Below are 24,026 nucleotides of genomic sequence, written 5' to 3'. Positions count from 1 at the left end.
CCTCTTTCCCCTAGACTTGCTGTACACTGATGCTTGCTCTGGGAGGTGGCAGAGGAAAAGCAGTATAAATGATTTCTTGAGTCTGAGGGCCACACTATTAACATGCAATTGCATGGCTGTGTTTTAGGTATGCACAACTGGGCTTTTTAAGGGCTCTAGTGGGGACGGGACCTAGAACTCCTTCTGCCCAAACTCCCCCCACCTATTCTATGGCATCCCCAGAGGAATTTCTGTGGAACCTAGCATCTTGCTAAATGCAGTTTAAAAGTCTTTGCTCATCAAGGAGTCTTTCTGATGTTTGGTCCTACCCACCAGCCTGGTAGATGGTAGAGTGAAATTGGAAGTGAGGAGCTTTCAGAACAGGGGCATTAACTTGGGTCAGGTCTGGGTGAGGCTAGGTAACTGATGACACTAAAATCCGTAAAGACAGATGTGTGCTGCTGGGGACACTGCACCACAGAATATTGCCAAATTCAATCTTAATTTTTTTCTCTACCAGAGCCCTTTTACAGTTGAACCTTTCTATCACTATTTAGAAATAACTTACACAATCTGTAATTACAATCCTTTCATTCACAACCTGTCATGCTTTGTTGGCTTTTGGCCCAAATCTGCTTCCATGAACTACATCCTTACCCAAGAGGAAAAGATAGAGCCAATGCCTAGGCATCCTGAGAAGTCTCTCTTTGCTTCCTGTTTCTAGATTCCAGAAAAACTCACTTTCTCCAGTAATGATGGACAGCCCTAGTCTGGCCATTCCCTGTCCCCAATATATCCCATTGTGGATGGTCTCGTAAGTCATTGGTCACCAGTGTATCCACTTAGGTCAGGCTGGCATGAGGTCAGGTACCTATTAGGGCTGGATGAACATAAACTACTTGATATCTCTGAACCTCTCATCACTTCAATCTGAAAGCAGTGGCATGCCATCTTCAGTTTGGTGGAAATAGGAATTCATTCCACTGTACCAGAAAGTGGGGGTAAAGGGATGGCATGGACCAAGTAGTTACCCCTGGGCAGTCGTATGGATAGTATTTCAGTTTCTCCCTGGTGGGGTTGATACAGGCTGAACACTAGCCTGCAGCGCATCTACTCTGCCAATGCTGGTACAAACAGAGCCTCGCAGCAAGGAGTGGCAGGAGGTCTACCACTCTTCCATCTTCAGCATTGAAGGTAGGGGCTTGGCAGTGGTATCAAGGATATATGGGACAGAGAGGGGAAGTCCTCATCTATGCTTCCATCTTCACACATGTCTCTGGGGTTAGAGAGGCTGGCAGTGGGCTTGGCAGCTCTGATCTGTCCATGAGGAAATGTCCTTGTAAGTATCCAGAATTGGGTCTAGAGAACTAAGCTCTTCCACTCTCCCACAGCTCTTCCATACACATGTTCCTAGGGCCTGGGTGTGATGATACTGGCCACCTCTCAATGGGTAAGACCCTAAAACTCATCACTCAGAAAATTCAGGCCGCCCAAATACTGGCCTGTCAGCTGAGAACCAGACTCCATGGAAGCAACCCACTCTTCTGCTGCTTCCACTAGGAAAGAGACCAAGTTTTAAACTCATTCCAGTCCACATGTATGCCTGAGGTTTAGGATATCTACAAACAGTTGTACTTGAATTGCCTGATAAGCTGTCCCCTCAGTAGCAGTGACTGTAGTAATATACAGGGTCCTGGAGAGCACAGCATACAGAATGTCAAACATCTTGCTGTCATCCCTTTGTAATACACAGATGGTGGGCCGTGCTGCCAGCAGAGGGAATGAGAGGAAGGTACTGTGTAATCCCCTGTTGCTTGGAAGGGAAAGGCATGAATTCTGGAGACTGATGGTCTCTGGAAATGTCCAGTCAGGAGGGGTGAACTGGGCAAGGGTTGCATTCAGTCTAGGACCAGGCCACTGCACCACAATACTCACCCTTAAACCAGGAGGTTAATGCCAGCCATCACATCCCAACGTCTTGACAAGTTTCCAATAGGGTTGTTAATCAAATGGAGGATAATTTAACAATAAGATCCAAACCAAACTAAGGAAGTAGGAAGCCAAGGGAAAAAAAAGCAAGAGCAGCAGGAGGTGGTAAGTAGAGAAAGGTCTGGCCCAGTTCTGAGACAAGGCCAATGCATGTGGTGGCTAAATTTTTGCAGGGGGTTGTTGGGTTCATTTAAGGAACCTTGAATAGAATGGATGCCTTAGGATACCACCAGTATTTAAAAGTCTTTCAAAGACAAGAGCAAAAGCAAAAGAATAGGCAGAGTTGGAAACGAAAGGTTATAGCAAGACAGGAGAGAATCATGATTATAGTTCATATATCCAAAACCAAAGATAATAGGTCTCCCTTTTGGCCTTTTGAAATTAAACTACTTGGGATTGCATCCAGCATATAGTTAGCAGATGGTAAAGTGTTTGAAAAAGTTTAGGAGAAATGCCTAAGGATTTGATGAGATTTTGGAATTACTATGGTAGTTGTTGGTCTGCTTTTATAAAATAAAAATATAATAATAATATGCATGTGATAAGCATATTCTAAAGAGAGAATTTTGAGATTGGCTTATTAGACATTAATTTATTCATCTCTCAACAGAAACTTAATAACTTTTTAAAATCATACTATTCTATGCATTGCATGGGATAGCAGTTCTCAAACTTTTTAGTCTCAAGACTCCTTTATACTTATAAAGATTGTTGAGGCCCCAAAAGAGCTTTTGCTTACTTGGGTTATATCTATCAGTATTTATCATATTAGAAATTGAAACTAAGAAATGTTTAAAACATTTCTTTAAAAGAAGAAAATAGGGGCACCTGGGTGGCTCAGTGGGTTAAGGCCTCTGATCTCAGGGTCCTGGGATGGTCCTGCATCGGGCTCTCTGCTCAGTGGGGAACCTGCTTCCCTCTCTCTCTCTGCCTGCCTCTCTGCCTACTTGTGATCTCTCTCTCTGTCAAATAAACTCTTTTAGAAAATAATAAATAAAAGAAGGAAATAAAATGTGTTTAAAAATCATAACAAAACCATCACATGTTCACAGTAATAGCATATTTTATTAAAAAATTATATTCTTCAAATCAAAAAACTTAGTGAGAAGAGTGGTATTATTTTTCATCTTTGCAAACCTCTGTAATATCTGGCTTAAGAGAAGACCCGACTGGATTCTCATATCTCCTATTGCTCAATCTGTTGCAGTATATTGTTTTTATTGAAATATATGAGGAAAATCCAGCTTCACACAAATATGTAGTTAGAAAGGGGAAGCATATTTTAATAGTCTTTAGAATAATTGTGACTATTCTTGATCCTACATTAAAACTCACTGAGGGGAATTTTCTTAAAAGTTATTTGCATTGTAGAATCTGAAACCACATGGAGGACTTTTCAAGCTCTGTTCCATAAAATCCATTTGTCTGTCTTGAACTTGGACTAGGTCTTCTATCCATGCATGACTTGGAGGCACCATGCAGTGGTTATTTTGGAAAATATTGACTCACTAAGTTGTGCAGGTTTTCCAAATGTTGATACTTTTTATTATACACTATCAAAAAATCACTTTTATTAATTTCACCACCAATTTCATTAAGAAAAGCTCTAAAATTTGGGAAGTTGTTAAGCTTATGGCAGTAGATGCACTCTTTCTAAAATTTGAATTTTTGCTGGAATTTTATCATTGGAACAAATACTGTCAGTTGTCCTTGAAGTGACCAGCTCACTCCACTCACTTTTTATAAAATGTCTGCCAAATATCCATAACTGAATAACCACAATTTGTCTGTCAGTTCTTTCAAGAAAAAAAGTTCCTATTAAAATGGTAGAAAAATTGATGTCCTTAATTCTGAGGGAATTGAGAATAATAATAAGAGAAAATTTTTCTCAAGCAAGAGAGCGACATAAAGACGTATATTAAGGAAATTAATGTGATGATGGCAAATGGGGTGGATTTCAATGAGCAGATTCGGGTTTCTGGGTGGGAATGCAAGATAATGTGCTAAGCCAAAATCATATTGAAAATGTTTGTTTTTAAACAGTATGGGGAGAACATGGGTATTTTGTTACTCCCCATATTTATATAAACACTATATATATACATATTCTATTATAAAATATTAGCTTTAGAAGGAAAATAATATGCTATACACCCCCTATAATATACCTTTACAGCTTTCCTAATGTTCAAAGAATTATTATCATGGATTTTCTCTCCTAGACACCTCATATGCTTAAAGTAAATTGATTTAGAATTTTTAAAGATGTCTCCTCCTAGCTCAGTGATTTTATTTATGATCAAAAAAAACAGTATTCATAATTATGCTTCATGTGGCAATAAACTTAACAATTAATTGAAAAGATTTGAAGATTTTAAGATCTACATTCATCTTTTCATCCATAAGCAAATGACATCTTATAAAGCAATAACGAGTCAATGCTCTCATACATTGATAATATTATAAAACTTTAAAAATTATATATTTTACTCAACAGGTTATGTTATCACTGAACTACCAACTCTTTCAGAGGATGCCATGACTACTTTGCATCAAATAGAATTAATTAAAAATTTAAATTTGAAACCTGATATTATAATCAATATTAAGGTAAGAATATTAGTTGTTTCGTTACTATAGTTAATCATTCTTTTTGATAGTAGTGGAATTCAAGGAATGTCTGCAAGAATATTAATGGGGCTCCTGAGGGGCTCAGTCTGTTAAACATCTGCCTTCATCTCAGGTCATGATTTCAGGGTCTTGGAAATGGAGCCCCGAGTTGGGCTCTGCACTGAGTGGGGAGTCTGCTTCTCTCTCTCTCTCTCTCTCTCAAATAAATGAATAAAATCTTAAAAATATATTAAGTATTTAAGGAAATGATAACATATGTCAACCATAGGGACTACTGAGTTATACTTTCTGATACTTCTGTGCTTCTGCACCTGCAGCTCCATCCACAAGAAATCCCTCTGCCTCTTCAACAGTCTTCAACATAGTCATCCTCTGAAAGTCATTTCAGACATCATCTGTTTCCCTGATGACCACCCCTTCCACACCAACACACCAACTAACTCTCTCATTCTCTCTCACTCTTGCTTTCTCCTTTTCTCTCTCTCTCCTCCTCTCCTTTTCTCTTCCTCCTTATCCCCTATACCTTACTTACTACAGAAAAGTTGAATACTTTTCTGATGACCATTCATGTTGCTCTCTTCTATCATATTATCTTATTATATATTGTAATTGCCCATTTTCCTTCTGGACTCTGCCTTGTATGAAGGCAAAAACCATGTCTTACTCATATAAACATCAACTAACACAATATATAGTATCTAACAGACACCTGATAAGTCTGTCAGTTAAATAAAACGAAAGAAGGAGCAAATAAGTTGGACATATGATTGTTAAAAAACATTGCTAGATTGATTAAGAATCAAGACTGGATCCTGTTCCCAATCTCTCCTTTATCAACAGCATATGGTAGATGACATTTAGAAGACACAATTTCCTCTTTACAAAAATAATAACTGCCTCATGGAGGTATGACAAGAATTCAGGAAGTCCAGATCTGCTTGTTTATATGAAAATTAACGATAAGCTTTTATATCCATATCTGCCTGATTCTCCAAAGGGTTTGACAGCTCAAAGTAAATGAGATGATTCTCAGCGCAGATGCTGGCACCTGGGAGTGTGTTAGGGTTAGCTGTGAGAGAGAGGAGGTGTTGCGGTGCTGGGCGTGGTGTCATCTACAGCCCTCCACAGGATGTTGGAGACCAATCAAAATCCCTGCATGGACCTTGAGAATGTCACACGTGTGAAAGGGAGAGAAGAAAAGATCTCAAACAATTAACTAAAACCAAATATAAAGTTCAAGCCATGGAAAACATAGATTGTATAGGAAATTAACACTTGGTGGAATAAAAGTACAGACACACAGGCCATTAGCCTCCAAACGCTTACTAATTTGGGGCATAAATTTGCTTCTGAGTTTGATGAGCAAAAATAGAAGGGGAAATGTGATCACTTACATAAAATTCACATTGTCCATGAAAAGATGAGACATTCCTCAGGAAAAACAAAATGAGAGAAATTAGAATTAAAATTTTAAGTGAGAGAAATATCTTACATGGGTCTTAGTATAAATATCATCAATGTAGGGGTGCCTGGGTGGCTCAAGTCGGTTAAGTGGCTGCCTTCCGCTGGGTCATGATCCCAGGGTCCTGGGATCGAGCCCTGCATCGGGCTCTCTGCTCAGCGGGGAGTATTCTTCTCCCTCTCCCTCTGCCTGCCACTCTGCTTCCTTGTGTGCGCGCTCTCTCTCTCTCTCTCTCTGCCTGTTAAATAAATAAAATTAAATTTAAAAAGATGTATCGTCAATGTAGAGAATAAAGCCCTTAATCTCATTTATATTATAAATGTGGTAGTGGGTATCCAGATGGTTTCTACACATTGGCTTAAGTATAATCACAGGGCCTAATGTGAAACAGAACTCAATACAACACACATTTCTCTGGTGGTTTGGCCTTATTTGGGGATAAATCTTGGAATTTCTAGAGCAGAAGCTCTTAGCCTAGAATCCAGGAATCCTTAAACATCTGTGAACCTTCTGAAATTACTTTATTGTGTATACCTGTTTTTCTGAAGCAAAAGCCAATAGCTTTCCTCATATTCTAAAGGGGTCTGTACTTAAAATAAAATAAAATAAAATAAAATAAAATAATTACAGGCCAGGACCAGATCTACTACAGCAGTGGTTCTCAGACTACTGTCCCAGAGCCAACTGCAACAGCAGCACTCAGAAGTTTGTTAGAAATACATATTCTTAGGGCCCAGCCCAGAACTATGACTCAGAAACTTGAGGGGGAGCCAGAAGGCGGTGTCCAGCTATCTGTGTTGAAAAGCCCTTCACATAACTCTTGATGCCCATTGAAGTGTGAGGACCACTGCTCTGAGGCATGTCCTTCAGACTCACTCTCATATGAGTCCCTACAATGTGGGTATTCTGGGTTGCTGAATAAGGAAGGGCAAACACACATTATAAAAATGACTTGAGAGGGTTGAAATCTTTCTTGTGAATTAGGAAGCCTAAATAAGTCTTGCCTCAGTAAATACCCATCCCATCTAACTCCACATAGAGTTGGCCTGAAGAAATCTGAACATGAGCAAGGAAGGTCCTAAAGTGTTGTTTCTCAACGTGTGGTGCCTGAACTGTCGGCATCAGAATCACTTAGGATGCTTGTTAAAATTACTAATGTTGTTCCTTAGTGCCCTGACTACGATCTATGCCAAAGAGTTTCTGGGCAAAGGCAGCATGGTGGTACAGGGTACATCTACAGAAGAGATCAGTGGGATCCGGAAGTCATTGAGAATCGTAGGAAAAGAAGGAAAGAAGCCCAAAAAGAAGGAAAAGTAGAAGAGGAAGGGGAAGAGGAGGAAGAGCAAGAAGAAGAAGAGGTAATATCCCAGTATCATATATTACACTTTTAAAATTTGCTAAAATTAAATTAAATAATAGCATGGATAAAGAAAATAGAAGATACTAGGGAAAATTACATTTTAAATTTTTATTTAATCTGGGGGAATAGAACAAATATTTCACGTTTCCAAGAACTATTAGATCATAATCTAGAAGCCATCAAGTTTAACCTTCTTGTCAGTATGGAAGTCCTTCCACATCCTGACAGCTAAGCTGCCTCATTTCATAGCAACAGAGAATTCTATGTGGCTCTTTAACTTTAAATTCATTAAAATTATATAAAATTTAAAATTTAGTTCCTCAGTAGTACTAGCCACATTTCAAGTGCTCATGACCAAATATGGCTGCGTCTTCCAAACTGGACAGCACAGATACACAACACTTCCATCACCGCAGAAAGTTCCACTGGACAGCTAGTGAGTATATGTGCTTCTTCAGAGGACAGCTGCCTCTCAGCTCCAGCCCAGCCAACTCTTGCCATGTGGGAATGCTAGTCTATTTTTACCAGGTAGTCTGATTTTTCCAAAGAAGCCAAAATTAGCATTTTAAAAGTAGTTGGCAACTAATCCAAAATTTCAAAATTTTGAAAGTGTAGGCCAATGTTATGGGATTTAATCAAATTAATGTCTTCAGACTGAATTCAACCCCCTGGGCCTGGTTTGCTGTGATGTCTGCCGAGTAGCACAGCCATGTTTAGAAGTCAGGCATGCAAACATATCACCCACTTGGGTTGATGGCCAATGATTTCATGAAACTGTTCACCCTTCTATACGCACAACTGTTAATCTCCCTAAACTGCTATAATAGCTTTGTATATGTTCTCTTGGTTTCCACTTTCCTCTCCATCCCCATTCCATTCTTTACAAAAGCCAGAGCCATGATTTAAAAATATGACCCTTAGTGACTTTCTATTACCTGTAGATGAAAATTCAAACACCCTCATATAATTTGAAAGGCCATAGACCTGGTCTCACTGATCTCATCCCTGACTGTCTTGCCTTGCTTGCTCGCTGTGTTCCAGCTGCTCCGTTGGCCTTCCAGCTAATCTTCAACTATGCTGGACTCAATCTTACTTTCACCCTTGAGGCATTCAGTGTCTCTTAAATAAAAATCCTCACTCTCCCTTCTATCTGCTTCTCATTCATCTTTAGGCATGTAGGTGTAATGAGAGAGCGGTGTGTCTTGTAAATTAAGTAATCATGAAGATAAAGATTTTGAAAATCTCTTTTTTTCCATTTAGGCATTTATTGCAGAAATGCAGATGGTGGCTGAAATTCTTCAACATATAGTTCAGAGACCTGAGGATTATTTGGAAAATATTGAAAACATTGTTAAACTTTATAAGGAAATAATTCTTCATCCTTTAGAAGTAAGAACTAGATATATTGTTAAAAATAGAAATATTGATATTTGTGTTCTCTCACTGGTTAAATAGCTTTCACATTTTTCATCCTCTATATTATCTGATTCTCCACTACTTAATTTTGATAAAATGCTTTTAGAATAAGACTTCCATTCCAAAGGCTGTTTTACAGAACAGTATTAGTTGACTTTTTAAAGAGCTGCAGTAGGAGTGCCTGGGTGGCTCAGTGGGTTAAGCCTCTGCCTTAGGCTCAGGTCATGATCTCAGGGTCCTGGAATTGAGCCCCGAGCCCCAAGACAGGCTCTCTGCTCAGCGGGGATCCTGTTTCTTCCTCTCTCTCTGCCTGCCTTTCTGCCCACTTGTGATCTCTGTCTGTCAAATAAATAAATAAATTCTTAAAAAAATAATAAAAAAAACAAAAAGCTGCAGTATTGTTGAAAAGTGATAAACTACATTTTTCAAAAGTCAGTAGAGGTATTTATTTATGGTTGAAGGTTGGAAAACCCATGTTAAGAGACTATTTTGTAAAAACATTTTCAATCCATAATTTATTGGTTTATCAAAACAAATGTGCATTTAAGACACATCTTTTATTCTAAAAGGAATTGTTAATTTATTTAAATTGCAATCTACAGAATTATCCCCAGATTGGTTTCTATGGTTATCCCATTCAAAGCTGATTATATGCAAACATGATTAAGGCCATTACATATTGGAATAGGAAGGTTTTAATTAAAATAATTAACATTTTAAAAATATGATTACTAAAGTTACAATTATGTGAAAAGCATATTTTATATGATCAAAAGTCCAGGGCATACTCTGCCAAATTTGTGTTGGAGATTTATTCAACAAACATTTACCAGACTTGGGTATTTGGTCACATACAATGCTGAGCAATGGAACTACAAAGACAAAAAACAGTCCTCAAGTTGCCTCTTCCATTCGATAGAGAAACTAAAAGGATTTGTATCATGTTATTTTATAAAGCTTATATATTTTTATAGACCAATGAGTGGATCATTTTCATTCTCATTGTTTGCCTCTAAGAGGGGAGCCAAATTTAATTTCTTTCTTGTGTATGACTTTTATTGCTCCCTACCTCTTCTTCTATTCCTGGCCTTTAAACATAGCTTCTTAAGAGTACTTTGCATATCTATCTATAATGTTCTACTTCCTTCAAACAGAAATATCCTGCAAACTCCTTAAGTGGCTAGCCCTGAGGGGGAAATAAAGCATAATTAAAATAAGGTTCAGAAAGTTAGAAAACTATTCACCGGAATAGAGCCCAACCTCACATAATATTGTGAAAAACAAAATGCTCTGGACAATTAAGATGATTTTGTTCAGACTATTTTAATAGGGAGAACATTCACTACTGAGAAATATCTCAAGGAAAAGGAAAGGGGACTTAGGGGTTTTATGGAGGCAGGTAAACAAGGGAGACATCCTCAAGTCTTAGGGAATGGTGGAAAAGGATGAAGACAGATCTTATCTGAATCCTTGAGGAAGGGTAGAGATGGGTCTTATCTCTCAACCCTCCCTACTTTCTGGGGATACGGGGTTCAAATAGAGTTCAACATTGCCAATGTACAAAAACGAAATCCAGTGGATTTTAGATTTTAATATTAAAAACAAAAAATAGTGGAAGAAAATTTAGAAGAATATTAATATAATCTTGAGATAGAGAAAATCTAATTTAATCAAGAAAGGAAATCCAGAAATAATGAAAATGGATATATTTTATTATAAAAATGTTTTATATTATAGAAGATTACATAAAGTCAAAAGATAAATCTTTTTTATCATTAATGGTAAAATATTTGCAATTGATATAGCTTAAAGACTTTCCATGAATTTTAGGGAAAAGAAACAATCTGATAAAAAAACGCACAGATGTTATGGTTAGCCAGTGTACAGAGATGGATATCTAAATATCAAACCTCACCCATAGCTAGGGGGAATAAAAAGTAAAACAAACCAATCTCATTTTCAGTTATTAGATTGGTAGAAATTATTCTATGAATATATGCAGAGAGATAGATGCCCCAGAACATTTTCTATTTGGAAGGACTCTAAAACATCAATGTAAAGAAAAACTGAAAAGAAAAAAATCAGAAAGAGAATAAAATTCATGATAAGAAGACTAATTTAATGTTTTTCAAAAAAAAAACACTTAATATACATTATATCGTGTATAAAGCAAATAATTTAGTTTTAAAGATTTCTTCATAATATGTTAAGATTCTGATCTTATGTTTGGTTTTGCCAATGATCCCAGACCATAAGGTTTCTATTTTCTGCAGGAAGTAATGGCTGAACACAATTCCCAGTATCTCATTGAACTAGATGGAAATAAACCCCCCGAGGAGCTCTTCATGGTAAGTGCAATGTTGGTAAGAATATCCCAAGGTTTGAAAAATCAAAAAGTTACCGACTGGGTTGTACTTATTTTAATAAACATTAAAAATGTGTTTATATTTTAGCACCACTTACTTTTAGAAAATTCCTCTTGACTCTTAAAATATGATGGTATACATATTCCTCTGTCCTTATTTAAATCAAATCTACATTTGAATTTAAAATCTCTGTGTAACAAAAAGTGCCTCAAAGAAAAGTAAAAACAAATAATGGCCAATAAGCATAAAATGCTTACCGTGAGTCCTTGAGGAAATGCAAACCAAAACTGTAATGAGTTATCACTTTGCACCCACTAAGATGGCTAAAATTCAAAAACAAACAAACAAACAAAAACCAGACAATAGCAAGTGTTTGCGGGGATGTGGAAAAATTGGAGCCCTCATATGTTGCTGATGGGGTTATAAAATGGTGCGGCTGCTTTGGAAAATAGTTTGGTAGACTTCCGTAAGTTAGACATGGCATTACCACATGATTGAGTAATCAACTTCTTGATATATATACCCAAAATAATTGAAAACAGGTGTTCAAACAAAAACATACATGAAGGTTCATGGCAGCACTATTCACAACAGCCAAAAGGTAGAAATAAGGCAATGTTCATATACTAATGAATAGAAAAGTAAAATATGGTCTGTCTGTACACTGGAACATCATTCAGCAATGAAACAGAATGAGGTTTGGGTACAGGCTACAACTTGAATGAATCTTGAACACATACTAAGTAAAAGAAAAGTTACAAAAGACCCCATATCATATGATTCCATTTATATAAAATGTCCAAAATAGGCAGACCTATCAAAATGGAAAATAGACTAGTGGCGCCTAGGATGAGGTTTCCCACAATGGGAGATCTTAGGATAACCATGGAATGACAACTAATGGGTAAAGGGTTTCTTTGGGGGGTAATGAAAGTGTTCAAGATTCATTGTGGTGATAGTTGTGCAAATCTATACTAAAAACCACTGAACTCTACACTTTACGTGGGTGAATTATATGTGAATTGTATCTCAGTGAAGCTGTTTTTTTAATAAGGAATATACTCCATTCTACCTCACTGGACAGTCTACATCTCTTACATCTATAGCTGGAGAATCCCAGGACTCACTCCTTATGCACCCTTCTCTGTCTGCCCTACTAAATGCTGGTAAATTCTTAAATTCATGTTGCTATCCCATACCTTTCCCCCTGAATTACACTCCTATATAATCAACTGCTACTTGGTATATACAACTGGATGCCTAGTAGTTATCTCAGATTTAAGTGTGCAGGAGAAACCCTCTGATCCACCTGCCCCAGATACACTCCTCCCACAATTTTCCCTTCTTGCTAAGTGTTCAATCCACTCTTCAAGCTGCTCTTCTCTTTTTCTCACATCCCACATCCAAGCAGGCTTTTGCTTCGAAATATATCCAGAATTTAGATTTTACAACACAAGCACACTTTTCTCAAGGTAGAGAGCAGAAGCTCCAATAGGCCTGGTTGAACGCTGCCAAAACTTGCCAGGCCTCATTTTCCAGAAAAGCCTGACCTTTCTGCCCATCCCATTGGCCAAAACAAGTTACATGGAGAAACGCCATACCAGTGGGCTAGGGAAGTATATTCTACCCACAGTGAGCTAGGGAATTAACATGTGAAGGGAGGAAAGGATAAATTATGAACAGATAATACAATCTGCCACAGATTACCATTCTCCATCAGAACTTTGTCGATGCACCATCTCTCACCTCAGAGTCAACATTTCATATCCTTCTGCTAGGTGTCCCTGTTAGTTTCTAATTCGCCATAGCAAAGTACCACAGATTAGGTGGTTTAAAATGACAGACTTATTTTCTTATAGTTCTGGAGGCTAAAAATTAAAAAGTCAAGGTGTTGGCAGGGCCCTGCTCCCTCCAAAGCCTCTAGAGGCTGATCAGACATTGCCTCTTCCAGCTTCTGGTGGTCCCAGGCATCTCTTGGATTGTGGCAGCATAACTCCGATCTCTGCCTCCATCTTGACATGGCTGTATGCCCTCTCCCAGAACAGGCCCCACAGAGCTAGACCTTTAAGGACACGAATATTTGGGGACCAGAGGGCAGACTTTATGGGTTAAATTGTGTTACCCCAAAAGATATATTGGGCTCCTAACTTCCGGTACCTATGATTGTGACCTTATTTGGAAATAGGATCTTTTCAGATATAAACAAGTTAAGCTGAGTTCACACTGCCTTAGGCTGGACCCTAACTTAATATGGCAGGTATCCTTGCAAGAGAAGAGACTCAGACACTTAGGGAGAAGATGGTTGTGTGACAACACAGGTAGAGATTGGAGTGATACATCTACAAGCCAGGGAATACCAAAGATGGCCAGCAAACCACCAGAAGGTAGAAGCAAGGAAGTATTCTATACATAAGCTTATCACTTCAGAATATTTGAGATGTTCAAATGTCAACATATTTAAATATTTGTTCTTTAACAAATTTAGACAGTTATGGACCGACTTAAATATCTGAACCTAAAAAGAGCAGCTGTTTTAACTAAACTGCAGAGTGCAGAGGAAGAAATTACTGACATAATGGAAAATGTAAGTTCTTTTTGACTGTTGGAAAGTCTATCTTTTCACTACATTTTGTGACCTTAATTTAATGTATCCTTCCAAAGTATAAAAGGAACTTCAGGGTACCTTTCATAAAAACAGATTTAATTTTTAGGGAAAAGCTATAATATTAGCTCAATATTTTTGTGAACAGTACAGAAAAGTTTTGAAACGAAGACAATAAAATCAGAACAATTAGCTACAAGGATAATGAGAAAGAAAACCAAGCTCATTTTTAAAATTTGCAATGCCAAAGGAAGCAAAGACATTAAAACCCTCAACTCTACCAGCATTCATTTATTCCTTCCATCATTCAACCCATTTTTAAAATAACTACTGTGTTCCTTACACTGATGTATTATGGATGTGACAGTGCTAAGTGCTAAAAAGACTCCCAGGCCTTTTTTTACTTTTTTTTTTTTTTTAAGGTTTCTGTCATTCATGACAGAGAGCAAGAGAGGGAACACAAGCACAGAGTAGCTGGAGAGGGAGAAGCAGGCTCCCTGCTGAGCAGGGAGCTCGATGGGCTCAATCCCAGGACGCTGGGATCATGACTGAGCCGAAGGCAGCTGCTTAACTTACTGAGCTACTCAGGTGCCCCTCAGGCCTTTTTTAAAATAAGATTTTATTTATTTTAGAGTGAGAGACTGAGAGAATGAGCACGAGCTGGGGGAGGGGCAAGGGAAGAGAATCTTCAAGCAGACTCCCCGCTGAGCGTGAAGCCCCTCACAGGACTCCATCCCACCACCCATGAGATCCTGACCTGAGCTGAAACCAAGAGTCAGATGCCTACCTGAATGATCCACTCAGACCCCCCTATTCTCAGGCCTTTAATTGGAGGATGTGATCCACTCTGAGAAGTTTGGTTTCCCCTCTATGAATAGAAATTGAACAACGAATACAAGAATCATAAATAGATACCATAATTCAAATAAAATAATCTTTGAAGGAAGAAGGTACTTTGTGATCCTGGACTGGGTCATCCTTACGTCTTAAGCACAGTTGCAGTATGTCCTGGGACTTCAGTTGTCTAGTGCTAAAGAGGAAGAAAGGTGGGCCTGATTAGAGTCTCTGTGCTAAGCCTCCTCGTCTAGGTCATCATCAGAGGAAAAATTTAAAGTATCCATAAAACCTGGGGGAATTTCCCAGGTCGAAAATTTGTCCTTAGAAATTATTTTATGTGGGGTGTCTGGTGGTTCAGTCAATAGAACATGTGACTCTTGATCTCAGGGCCATGAGTTCAAGCCCCACACAGGGCATAGAAGCTACTTTAAAAAAAAAAAATGTTGTATGCATAGGCCTAAGGTTATAGTTCATAATATAGAGGACTAAAGATGACTTCCCTGTTTTTCATGAAAGGGCAGAAGTTATGACTGTGTATACTGGGGTCATTATTCATAACCCTTAAGCAGTATTTCTCCCTGACAACTCAGATCATCTCCAAAAGAATCACCTAAGAAGCGTCCTACAAATACAGATTCCTTAGGCTCAGATTCCAGATTGGTTGAACTAGAATGTCTGGAGTTGGGACTAGAAATGTATTTTTACAAGATCCGTAGAGGATTCCTATGCCCACTTAAGTTTAAGAACCCCTACTTTAAAGTTTGGGACACTGAGGGGTATCTGGGTGGCTCAGTCAGTTAAGCCTCTGCCTTCTGCTTGAGTCATGATTTCAGGGTCCTGGGATCAAGCCCCACATTGGGCTCCTTGCTCAGTGGGAAGCCTGCTTCTCCCTTTTCCTTTGCCCTCCCCCCTCCACACACACTTGCGCTTTCTCTCTCTCTCTCTCTCTGTCTCTCTCATAAGTAAATAAAATCTTTAAAAAATGAATAAATAAAGTTTGGGACAGCAAGGGAACCTGATTGATCAACCTTGATCAACCTTTGATATCCTGTTCTAATTAATGCCAGAGTCCTATTCCAGATTCTGTTTTAACTGATCTGGACATTAATATATTTAAAGAGCTTCCTAGATGATACCACTGTCAGGGCCAGGAATCATTGCTTTAAACTTTCCCATTACATTGGTTTTCTAAAAATCACCTACCTTTAGCTAAAAGCCATCTGTCTAAATTTCTTTGAAATACAGGAACTGTATCAAAGGTAGAGGCAACCAAAAAAATAGATGAATTGGCCTCCATCAAAATGAAAAATATTTGTTCATCAAAGGACACTATCAATGAAGTGAAAAGATAACCCACAGAATGGGAAATGATATTTGTGAATCATGTATCTGATAAGAGATTAATATCCGGAACATATAAAGAATGCCTGCAACTCAACAATAATAAAACAACCCAATTCAAAAATGCACAAAGACCTAAGTAGACATTTCTCCAAAGATTTATAAATGGCTGATAAACACATGAAAAGATATTTAACATAACCAGTTTTAGGGAAATGCAAATCTAAACTATAGTGAAATACTACTATATACCTATTAGGATGACTATTATCCCAAAAACAGAGAATAAGTGCTGTCAAGGATGGAGAGAAACTAGAATATTTGTGCATCATTGATGGATAAAATGACGTAGCACTATGTGAAACAGTTTGGTGGTTCCTCAAAATGTTAAACACAGATTTAACCATAAGACCTAGCATTCCACTCCTAGGTATATACCCAAACAAACTGAAAGCAGGGACTCAAACAGAAGCTTGTACACCTATGTTCATAGCCACTTAATTCACAATAGTCAGAAGGTAAAATTAACCCAAATGTCCATCAAAGGATGAATGGATAACAGTGATATATATACATATACGTGTACACACACACACACACACACACACACACACACACACACTGAAATGTTGCTCAGCCTTAAAGAATGAAATTCTGACACATGCTAAACTATGGATGGAACTTGGAAACATGCCAAGTGATGCAAGCCAGACACAAAAAAAACCAAATATGATTCTACCTACATGAGGAAGAGTGGAATGGGGATTATTGTTCAATGGGTGTAGAGCTTCTGTTTGGGTTAATGAAAAAGTTCTGGAAACGAATAGTGGTGATGGTCACAACACTGTGAATGTACTTCAAGCCACTGAATTGTACACTTAAAGATAGTTAAAATGATAAATATCATGTCATGTATATTGTACCACAATTAAAAAAACTAAACCCAAAAACCTCCTTGCAGATTCTACTGTGCAACCAGGGATGGGAACCACAGGTTTAAAGGGGTGAGAGAGACACACAAAGACCTCATTGTGAACTCAAACTTCCTCATGAAGAGTGAACCCTGTAACATCTAATGAGTTGTTGCTGGACAGTGGGGAGCTATGTGGGTGAGGGATGGGGTGAGTGTAGTGGGAGGAAGGACAGTGTCAGGTGGGCACAGTAGATGGTAAACAGCATTGATTTTCAAATCAGACAGATATAAAGCCTACCAGATCTGTAGCTTTCCCTTTATTCAGTCATTTAAAAAGGGATGATAGGGACGCCTGAGCAGCTCAGTCGGTTAAGTGTCTGCCTTCCGCTCAGGTTATGATCCCAGGGTCCTGGGATTGAGCCCCACATTGGGCTCCTTGCTCATCGGGAAGCCCGCTTCTCCCTCTACCTGTTGCTCTGCCTCCTTGTGCTCTTTCCCTCTAACAATTAAATCTTTAAAAAAAAAAAATTTTAAAGAGATGATAACCTCTACCACATAGGGTTATTGTAAGGATTATCTGAGATGATGCTTGTGAAGTTTCCAGAACCAAGGTAATATTCAGAATATCTGAGAGCTGTATTGCTGGGTAAGACTGGCTTTGTGGGTTAGCAACCCATGCAGTCACGCAGGATCCCATCCTTAGAAGAGCCCCACTGTTCGTTTAATGAAATTTTTTATAGCTTTAGAACAAGGGCCCAGTATTTCCATTTTGTACTGGGCCTGGTGACTTAGCTGATGGAAGGCAGGGACTTCACCCAACTGTGACAGAAGTGGCAGTAGAGCTGAAGAATCTCCTTTGCTCTGGGCATTAACTATTTAGTTACTGCATCATGGAAGGGTCCAGAAGTTCTTCAGCAAGAGGCTCAAGTGGAAGGAGAGTTTGAGTGTAGTGGTTGTAGCTGCCAGCTTTCTCATGCCTGGCTGTATCCCTCTCACAAGATCCTCTGGGTCAGTCTCAGTCTCTCCAGAAGGTAAGCCTCCAGTTTTCTGATGAAAGGAGAAGTGGTGGGAGGATTGAAGGAAAGTTGGCTGGCTGAGGAAAATGGGGAGTAGCTCTTGCCATTTTCAACCAATCCTCCAGTTTTTTGCTGTCACCCCCTTCAGAGGTACCTGATGTCAACAGGTCCCAAATCCCTCTAGGATTTTGCAGAGTGAATCAACTTGTTTCTCTTCCCCAGCCCATCTCACACCTATCCCTGCCACCACAGACACTGAGCCCTCACTTTTCTCCAATTTAAGTCCGTTTCCACCACCTATCTGCCTTCTAGCTTATGAAAATGTGTAGCCATGCTGGTCAGCTGTCATCTCTTCTAGTGTCCCCTCCCATTCTGTGTTCTTGTTAGGTCATTCCTTTTTGCATTCTCTGCTGTCATTTCTGTGAAGTTTTGGGAAAGCAGCAAATACAAATACATGAGTTCCGTATGCCTTGTTTAGCCAGAGGCGGTCCTGAGCTCTTTTAGACTGTAGTATCAAACTCACTGGAAAGGTCTGTTCCTCATCACCCCTCGCACCTACTAGATATGTGGCCTCAGGGGCTTGAGGTCAAGAGAGGAGCATGGTTTGCCATTTAAACATGTTTCCTTTGTGAGAATGCCCACTGTCTGCTAGTCAAACACTTTTCCCAAGATTGGACAAGAAATAAGGATGATGAGGAAAGAATGACGGCTTCCTGACTTAACTAGTTCCATTTCAGTCCCTAGTACATTGTAGACTCCATGGAGAAGGGTGGTAGCCCAGTGTGGCCCACAGAGGGGCTTCTCTGTCTCACGCAACTCCCCTAAGCATCGACAGTTTCCTGAACATTAAGCGACTTCTTTCAGCCTTCAGTTCAGATATTCATGCCGCATCCTTGCAGCGTGCATGGTCTTTGCTCTCTGATGCAACAGTGGTCCAGACAAGACCGTAGCTCCCATTCTCATCTGTCATCCACAGTTGGTTCTGGAGCTAGCAGATACATGTGAGATCTACATCTGAAAGCTAGAGAGCCAGCCTGGACCCTTTTCCCCCAGCAGTTGCCCACCATGCCCTCTCTCCCCATTTCTCTCACCCCCTGCTCAACAATCTGCAATCTCTAGAAGTGGTTCTTAACATCTCTGGAGGTCACCAACAGAGGACTGCTGAGGGAGACTTTATATTTTAAGAAGAACAAAAAAGCTAAGTAGATGCAAAAAAAAAAAAAAGCCATCTGTATATTATCGTGCTATTTGATAACTTAGATTAGCTAAGAATCTGGTACATTTTCAAACTTTTTCTTTTTTCTCTCTTTTTTCTATTAGAGAGGGAGAGCATGTATGAGCATACAAGTGGGGGTGGGAGCAGAGGAAGAAGGAGAGAGAGAACCTTAAGCAGAGAGAATCTTCACTATCTCACGACCCTAAGATCGTGACCTGAGCTGAAATCAAGAGTTGGATGCTTAACCCACTGAGCCATCCAAGCACCCCAAACTTTTTAATAAGAATTTTTCCAAATCTGGGGCACCTGGGTGGCTCAGTGGGTTAAAGCCTCTGCCTTTGGCTCAGGTCATGGTCCTAGGACCCTGGAATCGAGCCCGAGTCGGGCTCTCTCTGCTCAGCGGGGAGCCTGCTTCCCCCCTCTCTGCCTGCCTCTCTACCTGCTTGTGATCTCTCTCTGTCAAATAAATAAATAAAATCTTTAAAAAAAAAAGAATTTTTCCAAATCAGATAACAAAAAAAGAGAATTAAAAAAACACTGTATTTACCTACCATATGTTCATTCCACCTTATAATAGAAAATGCTTGGTAAAATTTAAAACAAGGTCTTAGAAACAGAAAACTATTTGTCTTACTAAATTTTGGGCAAGTACAGAGCGGTTGCAATTATTTTTAAAGATTTTATTTATTTATTTGACAGAGAGAGCACAAGCAGGGGGAAGCAGCAGGCAGAGGGAGAAGCAGGCTCCCCACTGAGCAGGGAGCCCAATGACGGACTCGATCCCAGGACCCTGGGATCGTGACTTGTGATAAGGTGGTGAGAGCCGAAGGCAGATGCTTAATTGACTCAGCCACCCAGAATGGTTGCAATTAAGAAAAAAGCCAAAATTTGCTTTCAAAATTATCTCTTAAACAGTAAGGCACCATCAAATAAGAAAGGAAATACTTAATACTGTTAATTTTAGCAAAACTATGCCCACATTTTTAGTGTCGTATTTGTTACCAATAGGATGAGCTCTTCCGTACTCTTGCATCTTATAAACTTATCGCACCAAGATACAGATGGCAGAGAAGCCGGTGGGGACGTACATGTCCTGTGACTCTAAAAGAAGGTAACATTTTTCCGGGATTGCCAGATTTTTCTGTGAGGTAAGTAAGATTTTCAAAACTTAATTTTAAAACCTGCCCATACTTCTTTTCAATTGTTTGTGATTATGACCTATTTTAAGTTTCCTAGGTAAAATATACTGTCTTTCATCAGAAGAAGCATTAAAAACATTCTTATTGAACCCACGTCCCTATCTTCTTCCACCTATGCCGGCACCACCATTCAAAGTGTTCATATTTGGGCCTCAGTCATCAGGGAAAACAACGCTTTGCCATCTGCTTGCAGAAAATTACAAAGGAAAGGTAACTACTTATCCAGCTAGCTAGCTACCTATCTATACTTGATTAAAATTTGTAGGACTCTGGGATTCACAGGATTGCTCTGTTTTCTTAATTTTGCACTCTCAGTTGGGTAATTGTCCCACTGGGCCAGGAGTGGGGAAGACCTCTTCCTGGCTGCTTGTTGTGGCTGCCAAGACCACAGTCTCTCCCTGCTTCCCAAAAGCCCCCAGACTCGACTGTTAATGTCACACAGACTGTGCCAACCATGACCTGTTTTGGTTTCCTTCATCTCCTATTTCCTGGGTCCTCCTAGCTCTGGGTCCCTCTCCCCACACAGTCACTCCTATCTTCGTTCTTATTACCTGAAAAGACACCCCTCTTTGATGACACATACCCTGGTCTGTCAGTTCCTTGGCCTCTCTCCTCATGGGTCCTGTTCTCCATGCTGAGTAAAGTCAAGAGAAGTTATTTTTAGCTTAGACGAGAATGACAGCAAGAGAAATGGTGAGAAGCAGGCAGACTGGGGGTATGACTAGAAGATGGAGCCCAAGGAGTTTGTGAGGGATTGGAGTGGAGCGAATTCTGCTAAGGCCAGAGTGCTGAAGCGGAGAGCAAGAAGGGGAAGGCGGAAGATGATGGGGCCGAAGACATCATCAGAGCAGTGCAGCCCTGGGAAGGGTGTGAACTGATTTCAAGTGCTGTTCCTTTGAACACAGGGGTAACTTCTTCCATTTGCTTTTAATTTTTTATTGTAAAATATGACAAACAGAAAAGTGAAGCTCAGTGAATTGTCACAAAACAAACCCCCAGATAACCACCACCCAGGTCAAATAACGGTCACCACCCTGGAAGCCCCCTCATGTCTTCTCCCATTATCAGTCCTCTTACCCCTTCCACAAGGGTAACTGCTGCCCTGAACTTTTTATGGCATTCACTCCTGTTCTTTTGTGGTTTTACCATGTGAGTGTACATCTAAATGCCACAGGTTAGTTTTCACACTTTCTGAACTTTCTAGACTTAAACAACTTATGTTCTTTATGCCTGGCTTTTTTTCACTTCACATTATGATTGTGATATTTATGAATGTTATTTATACATGTTACTGCATATAGCTACAGTTCATGCTTTTTTTTATACTATAATTTGTTCATCCATTGGAGTGTTTATGAAACCTGGGTTGATTCCAGTTTGAGTCTGGGTATTATGAATAATATTGCTATAAACATTCTTGCACCTGTTTCCTGGGGCACACTTGATATCTTTATATATTATGGAGATAATATCTAGCAGTAAAATTCCTAGGACATGAACAGTGCATACATTCAACATGTGTAGATAATGCTTAACTGTTTTCCAAACTAATTCTATCAATTTTATAACTCTATTAGCAGTGTGGGAGAGCTCTGTTAGTCCACATTCCTGCCAACTTTCATTATGGTCAGTCTTTCCAATTTAAGCCCTTCTAGTAGATGTATCTCACTGTGGTTTTAATTTGTACTTCCCTGAAAATAACGAGGTTAAACATGTTTTCTTTTGTTTACTGGCCATTCAGATACTCTCTTTTTAAAGTGTTTGTTCAAGTTTGTTGCCCATTTGAAAATTTTTTTCATGTTATTGGTAGGAATTCCTTATATTGTCTATATACAAGTTCTTTTTTGATAATAATCTTTATGAATATTTTCTACCACTCTGTGGTTTGTCATTTCATATTATATTACAGTATGTGTCAGACTAAAGAATTATAATTTTAAAATATAAAGAGCTCTTATGAATCAATATGCAGATGAACCCCCAATGGAAAAAATAGTGAATAAGCAATTCACAAAATAATAGCTACAATAGAGTAGCCACTAATCATGAGAAAAGGGTTATCACCTCCCTGATAACTGGAGAGGTGCCAAAAAAACTGGAAAGATGCCATGTCAATCTCACTGTTGGAGTTCAAAGATCACTATTAACACCCAATACTGATGTGTAGCTAGGATGGGGAGAAATACATTTTCCTACACTGCTGTGAGAGTATAACCATTAAGGATCACAATTAGAACTATGTAAGAGCCTGAAGTCCATACATATCCTTTGAACTGTCAATTTTATTTTATAAATGTTTCCTAAAGAAACTATAAAAGATATATACGTAACCGTGTTTCTCATAGCCTAGTTTATAATAGCAAAAACATGTATACCTTAGTATACATTATTAGCATTTTAGTTAAATGAAGTTTAGTACGTTCATCTAATATAATGCTGTATATCCATTAAAAAATGATGATGTGTGTATATATTTTTTGGCATGGAATAAAGTAATACAATCATATTGAGGGAAAAGCAAAGTGGAACCTAGAAGGATGGAAATATTATTTAAACTTTAAAGTTTATAGATATATAAATATATTTATTTATATATAGAATATATAGAAATCTACTTCTAAGATCTTAAAATCTTATTTAAAATTCCTATGTGAAATTTCTATATGAAATTTCTATACTTAAAATTTCTATATGAAATCTAAGATTTCATATAGAATTCTACTTCTAAGATCTTAATATTCAGTATGAAATATATTATCTACCTTACAATGGACTTTCATAGTACATATAGAATTCTAATCCAGTTTTTTAAATGGGCAGAAGTTGAACAGATGATTAAAACAGAAGGTAAGTGAGTGACCAATACCACATGAAAGAAGCTCACATTTATTCGTGATTAGAGGAGTATGAATTTAAACTTCAGTGAGATACTTCTTCACACCCACTAGAATGGCTAAAATTTGAAAGATTCAGAGAAACGTGTGTTGGTGAAGATGTGGAGTTAACTGCAATTTCCATAATTGCTGCTAGGAATGTAAAATAGCTCAACCGCTTTGGAAACAGTGTAATGGCTTATTATGAAATCAAATATACACTTACTGTATGACCCAGTAATTCCACATCTAGGTATTTGTCCAAGAGAAATAAAAACATATGTCCACAAAAAGACTTCCTCGGAAATGTTCATTACTAGTTTATTTATAACAGCCCCGAATTGGAAAAGCCCAAATGCCCATCAAAGATAAATGGATTAAAAAGAATACCACCATCACCACCCTTGGCATAGTTACACAGTGATACTATTCAGTAATAGAAAGGAACAGATTACTGGTGTATACAGTTACACTGATGAATCTCAAAAACATTGTGCTAAGGGGGAAAAGCTTGGAAAAGATTACATACTCTGTGATTCCATTTATACGAAATTCTAGAAATTCTAGAATGTGAATTCTATATGTGAAATAAATTCTAGAATTTATACGAAATTATAGAAAAGGCAAAACTAATATATAGTGACAAAAAAACTAATATATAGTGACAAAAAAACTAATATATAGTGACAAAAAACAAAGTGATAGCCATAGGCCAGGAACTGACTATAAAGAAACATAAGGGAACTTTTTTTAGGTGATATAAATGTTCTATATCTTGGGGCGCCTGGGTGGCTCAGATGGTTAAGCCTCTGCCTTTGGCTCAGGT

General features: G+C 38.6%; 1 protein-coding gene across 4 annotated transcripts in view; it reads left to right on the top strand.

Annotated features, from left to right (window-relative positions):
* Window positions 1–24,026, top strand: part of AK9 (adenylate kinase 9) — a 118,134-nt gene that overhangs the window by 13,195 nt on the left and 80,913 nt on the right. For all 4 annotated transcript variants that reach the window (XM_032858301.1, XM_032858298.1, XM_032858299.1 and 1 more), the window contains exons 6-12: window positions 4,466–4,578; window positions 7,231–7,419; window positions 8,682–8,810; window positions 11,111–11,185; window positions 13,689–13,787; window positions 20,137–20,276; window positions 20,357–20,537. In XM_032858301.1, the coding sequence (XP_032714192.1) occupies window positions 4,466–4,578; window positions 7,231–7,419; window positions 8,682–8,810; window positions 11,111–11,185; window positions 13,689–13,787; window positions 20,137–20,276; window positions 20,357–20,537 (926 nt within the window). The remainder of the gene's footprint in view (window positions 1–4,465; window positions 4,579–7,230; window positions 7,420–8,681; window positions 8,811–11,110; window positions 11,186–13,688; window positions 13,788–20,136; window positions 20,277–20,356; window positions 20,538–24,026) is intronic.

This window comes from Lontra canadensis, unplaced genomic scaffold (genome assembly GCF_010015895.1).
Source record: "Lontra canadensis isolate GAN:19392208 unplaced genomic scaffold, GSC_riverotter_1.0 scaffold14, whole genome shotgun sequence".
Taxonomy (NCBI): domain Eukaryota; kingdom Metazoa; phylum Chordata; class Mammalia; order Carnivora; family Mustelidae; genus Lontra; species Lontra canadensis.
Note: the sequence above shows the minus strand (reverse complement) of the source record. Positions and strands in the feature narration are given on the sequence as shown.